The 8,922-nt window shown below is 37.8% G+C and overlaps 1 protein-coding gene across 1 annotated transcript; it reads right to left on the bottom strand.

Moving 5' to 3' along the window:
• Positions 1 to 4,502: 4,502 nt before the first annotated feature.
• LOC106943442 (tetraspanin-3-like) lies at positions 4,503 to 7,958 on the bottom strand. Its single transcript, XM_015026751.1, has 6 exons — positions 7,731 to 7,958; positions 7,490 to 7,564; positions 7,295 to 7,396; positions 6,704 to 6,841; positions 5,766 to 5,849; positions 4,503 to 5,181 (listed from the first exon to the last, which is right to left on the bottom strand). The coding sequence occupies exons 1-6, from the start codon at positions 7,941 to 7,943 to the stop codon at positions 5,104 to 5,106; spliced, it is 690 nt and encodes a 229-aa protein (XP_014882237.1). The 5' UTR covers positions 7,944 to 7,958; the 3' UTR covers positions 4,503 to 5,103.
• Between the last annotated feature and the right edge of the window lie 964 nt (positions 7,959 to 8,922).

Here is an 8,922-nt window from a genome sequence, read left to right as displayed (position 1 = left end):
TGTTTAAGCACTCCTGAAAACTCTTAAGACATCGCCTGGAATGCTCCGCTGAGGTTGAAGGGAGAGCAACGGGCGAACAGCAGAAAGCTTTGTCAATGTTTGCTGTGTCTCGCTGTCACACCGATCTGGTGATTTCTGTGTTTGGTGGGTTGGGATTTAAAGGCGCTTCATCATCGAGGAGACAAAAGAAAAAAAGGAGGTCATGCTGAATATAAAAATGATTCCCAAAAGATGTTACATCCTCAGGGATTGATGAAGATGAGAAAGGCTGCAAAGGTAACATATTCATCATTCACTTGATATAATGAGCTGTCTGTGATATTATCATGAGAGGAGCAGAGGAGAATGACAAGACGGGCTCTGGAGGTTTCATTTCACTCAGCCTCATTATTTTTTATTTAACCACATCAATTAAGAGGAAACTGAATGAACATCGTCAGAAAGCATGTTCTGTGCTATTGAATGATTATACATACAGTGTTATAGACTACATTACTACACAATATGGGTATGGGTATATGGGTACTTAATCTCAGATTAAACGAACCTATTAAAATTGACAATCTTTGAGCAGGTATTCAAAAAGTGGAAAATCACATATATATATAAAAATACATACATGTCAGATGTTAGAAGAAACAGATTTTCTGCCTGCAAGGTCTCACATTGGCTGTTTCAGTGTGTGCGTGGTGCTTTTTATTTTGAAATGACTGGCAGCAAACACATACACCAAGAAAGAATAATTATTATTTGCTGACTCTCGTCGGCAGAGCAAAAACGGTTCTGTTTATGTTTGTTCACCCTTCAGCTTAATAATGTGCCACAATGATCTGATGAATGTTAAAACAATGCTAAGGCGGGATTGGTCAGTGGATTTGTTCTGATTTTGTGGTTTTGTTTGCAAAGGAGAGGGTTGAAATTATAGATATCGTTCATAAGCAGGTGTGACTGCTTCTATTTCACACTATATACCTGCCCTTTATCAGATGTGCTCAGAGAAAAGCTGGCTGGCTCATAATTCTCCCGGTGCGCAGCTTCTTTCAGATCTTTGCATCGGGAAAACGTAAAACTGGTTTACAAATGGAATGTAGTTTTAAAATCATTAAATGCTTCTGTCGATGTCAGTTTATTCTCGTCTTCTATGACAGCAAGAGAGTCACAAAACCTCTCTCTCCCCCAAAAGATAAATTCAAAATGAAAGATTGCTGCATTCTTTCACTTAATTTACAGTGGAGATTAAAAATGTGCATGCCTCTTTTAAAAAAAAGTCAGTTTTCTCTGATTATGAAACCACAATAAATCTTTTTCAAAACATATTTTTATTATCTACTCATGATTTTTTTATTTTTTTTTATTTTTTTACTAAAATCTGTTTAAAAAAAAGAGAATTGGCAAAATTTCCATGTAACATTGGTTTGGACTCACTGAAACACTTTAAACACTCTAAAAACATCTAAGCAGTCAGTTGAATTTTTATTTGTGGGTTTTCACTCTGTTCAGGTGGATATGGGGTTTTGTCAAAGTGGAGGAAACGATGAATAGTCCAAAATTTAAAGCTAAAAGTGCTTTGCATAATAAAACAAAACACAATTAACAAAATACAAACAAATTAACAAAATACCAACAAAGAAAATCATGGATATAAATCAACAAAAGAAATAGAAAAAAACCTGTAAACGAGGAACTGGTAAAGAAAATAGAGTGGAGAGAACTGAAAAGGAAACAGAGAATAAAGCATAAATGTGACATGAGGTCTTATCTAAAGGTCAGAAGGTCGGTGCAGCTGGAGGAAATGTGGATGATGCTGTGACTCTGGTCTGTTTCAGTCTTTGTTCTCAGTGTCTCTGGTGTAGCTCTGTTCCTCTTTTGTGGCTGCCCTCTCTAATTAACACTGATAGCGTCTGACAAATGGAAACATCACAGTGTCAGCTGTGGGTGGCTATTTCCAGAAACAGACTCGCACTGGCTGCATGTAATAGGAGGGATTGTTCCAGGTCTTGGCAGTGTGTGATTATTATTTTGTGAAAAATCTCATTAAAATAACAAAAAAGGAAGAAAGAATTAAACACTTATCAAAAATGCCATTGCTATTCTCTTTTGGAATAATAAAAAATAAAATAAAACAGGCGCAATATTTTTACGCCAAATATGTCAAAAACAAGATCACAAGGTGATTCTCTTCAATCTCTTTGTCCAGAGCAAGGATTTTGATGCTTGTTTGATCTAAATGCTTGGAGATTTACAACAAAACTACCCGGTTTGACGCAAATCCAGGGAAGGTGTTCAGTGCAGCTGTGCGTGCCACAAAGGAATTCTGAATATGAACGTGCTCAGATGTGTGCAAAGACACACAAAACTGTGATCCTGCCCTTTTGTTTATCTCCCTTCAGCACAAAGTGTGCAGCGGCGCTGCAGTCGTCCCCTCCTCAGGTTACTTCCCTTCACAAGATCCCAGCGTAAGTGGGAACAGAAATAAATAAATTAGAGGTCGGTGATGGCATCTGGCTCAGTCTGTGCATGTCTGTGAAGAGCATTTTTCCCTGTGAGCTGATGTCGCAAAGTGGGAAGGAAAAGGAGGCCACATCTGTAGGTGTGCAGGACTGAATCATAAGGGAATAAAAAGAGTTACAATGCCAAATTCAGTGCCTGAACCATGTTGGCGTAAATCAAATCCTAAATCTGTTCATTTCTAGCTTTAAGACATGTTTTGTTATAAAACATTTTCAAGATTAGAAATGCATGAAATGAAAAAAAAAAAAACAAACAAAAAAAAAAAAACTCCAAGAAGCTCCAGGGGAAAAAATACAGAAAAAAGCAAATTAAGTATCAAATTAATTTAAAGTTTGATTAAAATCACTATTAGTATTTGGATTGGATTTTCTCAAGTTTTACAGCAAGAGATTCCCTTTCAAATCAATATAGTCGATATACATTTAATTTGGGAAGCTATTTTGGTTTTCTGTAAGATGATTTTAAGACATAGTATATAGATTGTGTGTAGACAACAAATAGATTAATTGTACACAAAGGAATAGTTTGTTAATGAATGTTTGCCCACGGAAAAATATATCTTACAGTCCTGTGCAGCATCGGCAATCGATACTTAGCTGTTTTCTTTCTGCATTAATTACTTCATCACTGCAGTGTGGCCCCAGGGCCACTAACTTGTGGCCTTGCTGAGGTGTCCAGAAAGTCATGATAAACTTCAGCTGACCTGCATCAGTGGGCCTGTGGCGTTTCTCATCTGGTCAAGCGGTCAGTTGGGCAGGCATGAAATCTTAATTAAAGCTGGCATTGTCAATTTTGGAAGTGATGGGGATTGACTCCAAACTATCCCTCGTCTTCTGAATCTCTCATGAACTCTTCTATTTACTTTATTTTACAATCCCTTCAAATCTTAGCCAATAAAGCTAATTGTGAAGAAATCAGCAGGTAGCTGAAATATACTTTGAGTGATCATTTGTTACAAACATGTATAAGTTACTTTGCAAAACAAATATGTAAAACTGTATATTCGTAAGTTGTTTTGTTGAAGAAAAAAACCTTACATTTTGCGTTGTCATATTCCCACGTTTAATTGACTTCGAGTTCACTAAGCACAGCCCTACCGGCTCTAAAGTGAGTTTTGGCTCTGCTGCACCCCCTACTGGATTCTCTTTGTTACTGCAACTCATTTCAAAACTGGTCAGATTTTAAATTTCTTTTTAAGTTTTACGATTTACGACTAGTCTAATGTTAAGTGATAGCATGGGTTAAATGCTTTCATGAAACAGAATAATAAAACTCATCCTATTCAAGCTGTTCTGTTCAATAGAGTCGATTTACAAAATCCTCATCAATGCACAAATGTAAAGATTGACATCAGGAAGTGAAATTAAAATCAAAGGCCAGAGATATTAAGAAGAGCAAGACTAAAAGTTAGAGATCAATAATTTATGTAATGTACTGAATAGAAGGATGTTACCACATGGTCCTGTAAATATGAGTGGGATACAACACAGTGACAGTCTGCACATTCAAATGAACTAAAGCTTGCTGAACTCTTGCATTGGCAGCTCCTCTAATTGGCTGACTTGTGCTTCCAATGAAGTCTGACTGTGGACTGCTCAGGAAACTCCAAGAATGCCAAGTTCTAGAATGCAACTTGTATTTTTCTTTTTTTTAATCTTTGTAAACGGTGACAGAGCTCATGTAAGATGAATAGTCATCATCTGTCTGCGCCACCATGTGGGTCTCTTATCAGTCGAGTCAGGAGGTTACAGATAAACACTGTGGGTCACGCTCAAGAAACTGTGTGCATACTCTTTTTTTTTTTTTTTTTTGGAAGCAACAAGTTTTCTTTTTTTTTTAATACAATTTTTAAGTAAAATCTATAGTCATTTAGTGGAGACAAAACACCAACAACATTGTGAAATATTTACCCTTTTAATTTAGAAATATAATAAACATATCATGATTCTCCATACAGTTAACTCACCAGAGAAAGGCATGGTTTTATTTCCCCCCCTTCAGTTTGCTTTAAGATCCCTAAATAAGGCAATAAAACCCTTTGGTAAACTATCGCAAACAACTTCAAAGATATAATGACGTCATTTACTAAGGTACATTCACAGAATAATGTCCTTTGAAGGATTATCTACACGATGCAGAAGAGTGAGAAGGGTTAAAGATAAACAAGTAAAAGACGAGGCCTCAATGTCAGACGGTTTTCTTTACATCACATCTATTGGGAGAGTCTGCATCGGGCAAGTAAGGCTTTCAGTAAACAGTTCAAACAAATTCAAGCATTTCAGACAGACTCCATTTCTCAATTTGCTTGCAAAGAGACATATAGACAGCACAAGTAGCTCTACGTCATGGAAAGTGAACTGAAAGTAGATGCACTCAAGACAATAAACCTACATGGATGGAGCTACACATAAGTTTGTTACAGTCTGAGGAGGCATGCTGTCATATGATCCCCTTCAGAATATGGCAAGACTTGCAGGTACAATTATTGAGAAACTTTAGATTTGTAGAAGGAATTGATTGTTGTTTAGAGTGCAGAGGAAGCAGTCTGCAGACCCCTTTGAGGAAAATGAGGAGGGACGTCTAGGAAGCGTCTCAGGCATACAGAGGCTCATAGCCACTCCTCCGACTGCTTCTACAGGTTATCACACAGACGCTCAGCATCCCGAAGAACTGCAACGACACAGGAGAGGGAGGGGGTTATTTGTGTATTAGAAGAAAGTAATAAAACATTATCTAAAATGTTTTATTGCTCATTATTAAAGCATTTATCAGATGGAAATGATTTTGGCAATCCTACCTTACCACATTAAAACTGACAACATGATGTGTAATAAGGGGAACATTTCATTCAGATCTTTTATGCTTGAGGTAATTGGAGTTTGCCTTTCTTGGAAGAAAAATCTCTTTGAAAAGCATAATCTGATCAGCGGAGTGTGTAACTGCTGTAAATGACTGGGAGAATGCCACAATGGCCCCTTTTTGTTTTAAGAGTAGATGTTGACAGAGCTGGTATTGTACATGAGGCTTTTGAGATGCGTGCTATTTAATTCGCCAACTTCCATTCTGGAGTACTTCCAGTATGGATGGTGTTCAATACCGACAAGCTGACATCTGAAATCGCTGACATCTGAAATCATCATTAATACGGTAACAAATCAAAGTACTTAAAAGGCACAATATCGATTTTTGTGTGTAAACATGCTGTATACCAGTGTGCATATTAAAGCTAATTTCACAGATGAACTGTAGGTTACCTTGATGATGGCAAACCCAAGAATGACCAGCATGGCATAATTCAACACATCATGCAGGAACTTCTCCACTTTTACCACACACCCCTAAAAAAACAAAGACAATGAGTTCATATTAGAATCTACCCAAAGAGAGTCATAGATACCTAAAAAGAGATCTGCACAGGTAAATGAGCTGGAGACTCAAATCGGAAAGCGTTCAACCAACCCCGATTGTCAACTGGCTGGATAGAAATGCAAAATCAGTGTTTGTGGGGGTATATTTGGAGAAAACGAGACGTATCCAAGTGCTCGTAGTCTACGGTGGCAACTAAAATATTTGGATGTTGAGTTGTCTGTATGATTAAGGAGTTCCAAAATTAAGTTGGAAGAAGAATGGTATATTCTAAGATAGAGCATGCCATGGTGTAGAGGTGTGCCGTTTAGAGAGAGCAAAACATTCAATAGGTAACAGGAAGGTTGAACAAGTACAATCTGGAATTATTGGCTGTAAATATAAGGCTCAGCATTCTGTAGTAGAGAATACACAGTCGTTTGTTTACTGATGCTAACTTCATTAATCACATACATAAGATGCTAACGACAGTTGAATATGTAAAACAGCTTTTTAGCAACTGTGCTTTTAAAAGAAGCCTGAATCAGTGGGTCACAGCTTTACAAAAAAAAAACAAACAAAAAAAAACAAAACACAGAAGTCAGAAATCAATTTCAATATTGACTCTTGCAACTCTAGTAGTAACTTTAATTATTTTATGTTAAAGTGTACAACTACTGAAAATACTTTTTCAAAATACAAGATAAAGTTTGGTCCAATCTGCAATGTCAAAAAAAAATAAAAATAGAGAAAAAAAAAAAAAAAGCATAATTCAGAGACAGGCAAGGGCACAATCAGGAATGACTACATGCAAACTTGTGGATTGTACAGATTGTGTTTGATTTACCTCTTGATAAAACTGGCTTGTTGTGGTGCCGTCACACTGAGTTTTGTTTATGCAGCAAGACTGAGGTATGGTTTTGTTTTTTTGGTACCAGGGGGTGTTGTGCCAGCTGGTGTAGTTGACGACTCCACAGCACTTCAACTGCAACGACAAAAGAAAATTAATTTGTATGTACTTACTTCTACTATGTAAGCAAAGATTCCATAGGTCATGCATTACCGTTTTTGACAAACAACTGAGATAAGTATTGCAAATGGGGCACAAATATTTTTTCTGCCTATGTTGACACAATTGTGAAGCAACAGAGAGATCATCAGTCAAGTCATATTTATTTTTGATCAGTGCACCCTTACATCTTGCTTGCCTAAATACCTTATCTGGATTAAAAGTCCAGATAAGGTATTCTGGGGAGGCTCAATAAGAATAATTATTCATGAACACTAATATGGCTTCCCAGAAGAAGGAAATGCAAACGGAGAGAACAAAGGGAGGAAGTGAAACCGCATGGGTGGGAGAGAGGACGCAGAGCAAAAAGGATGCGTTTGAAAGTAGAGCTGAGAAAACAAGCCTAGATATGTGGACAGGAAGACAAACCTGAGACTGCAGATCATCCACGGCTTTGGTGTCAAGACTGTCTCCATACTTTGTAAAGGTTTCATTCATCGAGCGCTGCAGCTCCTGATTTATCTGCGCTGACTGCAAGATAAAAAGTAGAAAAAGTAACCTCAACAATCGGAACTAAAGTAAAATACATTTACAAAATGGTGAGATTGCGTTATTTTGACTCACTTTGCTTTGGTAAATGAAGATAAACGCCAAAGCAGTCACTTCAGCTGCAAAGACTATCACGATAACCAGAAAGAACTGCAAAAAAGGGGAAACATTTGAAAGAAATTAGAATGTCGAAATTGTTAAGCATTGTGAAAAAATAAATTATGCCCAAAATGAGCAAAACATGCATTTAAAAATCTATTCCCTTCCAGCCAAGTGAACAAACATTGAGAAGATCCAGAGAAGGACAAATGCTTACACAGCCAAGGCCAAATTTGGACTCTCTGAGCGTGGAGCAGCATCCCACCAGGCCGATGACGACCATCACCACGCTGGTAATGATGATAATGCCGGCGGGGATCAGAGACTGCTTGTCCTCCACAAAACTGTCAAAGGTTTTATAGCTCATGATTATGTAGGCGCCAACGTAGGCCAACGCTGCTCCGGCACCCTGCGAGGCAAAGAGAAACATTTTGTCGTCTGAGTGAACAAGTTTGTGGCACAGTTTAGTAAAACCACAGTAGCATTATTTATTTTCTAAATAAATACTTTATTTATCCTGTTGGGGAAATTAAGTGATGTCGTAACTCTCTTCAAAGAGTCATTATCTATGGCTGTGGGCAGGAAGGCTACCCAGCAGCAGTCAGTCCTGCCATATGTCCCAATAAGTGTCTGACTAAACACTGCTGCTGTATGATAATCTCATGACTGTCTGCTAACAGCTAATAACAGCTAACAGCTAATAATCCAGGCAGAGACGACAATATTTCACAGCAACATGTCTTGTATGACACAGTCAGCTGTTGGAAAGCACTGCTAATTCAACTAATTTGCTTTTGTAGCTCTGCTTTTTACATCTTTACTTGGCAGCATTCTTCAAAGGCCAGACATAGTTGGGGTCATAGTTCAGGTATTGCTTAAGTTTGAGATAATAATCAACTTCTCCCGTTTAAAAAACAATATCTTGTTGCCACATCTACACATAAAAGCAACAACTTGAAAGTAAGAGTAAGCATAACTCCTACACAAACCCAATACAGTAACTAATCTAACATGCTGCAGCCATGAGCACAGTTTAATATTTAAAAACCCACAATTTTACAGTCTGTCAGATACAACACACTGCTTCTAAGCTCTTGTCTCTGTGAGGCCAACTGGCTCAAAAGTCCAGTCTGTCCAAACTTTGCATTTATGATTAAATACTTGTTTGCTCCTCACTCTACCCGATATGCCATATATTTGAGACAAAACCTGCTGTATTTGAAAGGACCATCAGAGTATGGTGCAGACTCTCTCCTCATTGCATGCCATAAACATTATTATACAGATACGAGGCAAAACTATAAGGCACTGTGGTCCACTAGACTTCAGACAGACGGGGGGGGGGGGGGGGGGGTTACAATTTACACCACTGTTTGTCCAATGAGAGCAAAAATAAATCTCAATGCCTT

This window comes from Poecilia latipinna, unplaced genomic scaffold (assembly GCF_001443285.1).
Source record: "Poecilia latipinna isolate Pla-1442-1.1 unplaced genomic scaffold, P_latipinna-1.0 Scaffold5304, whole genome shotgun sequence".
NCBI lineage: Eukaryota > Metazoa > Chordata > Actinopteri > Cyprinodontiformes > Poeciliidae > Poecilia > Poecilia latipinna.
Note: the sequence above shows the minus strand (reverse complement) of the source record. Positions and strands in the feature narration are given on the sequence as shown.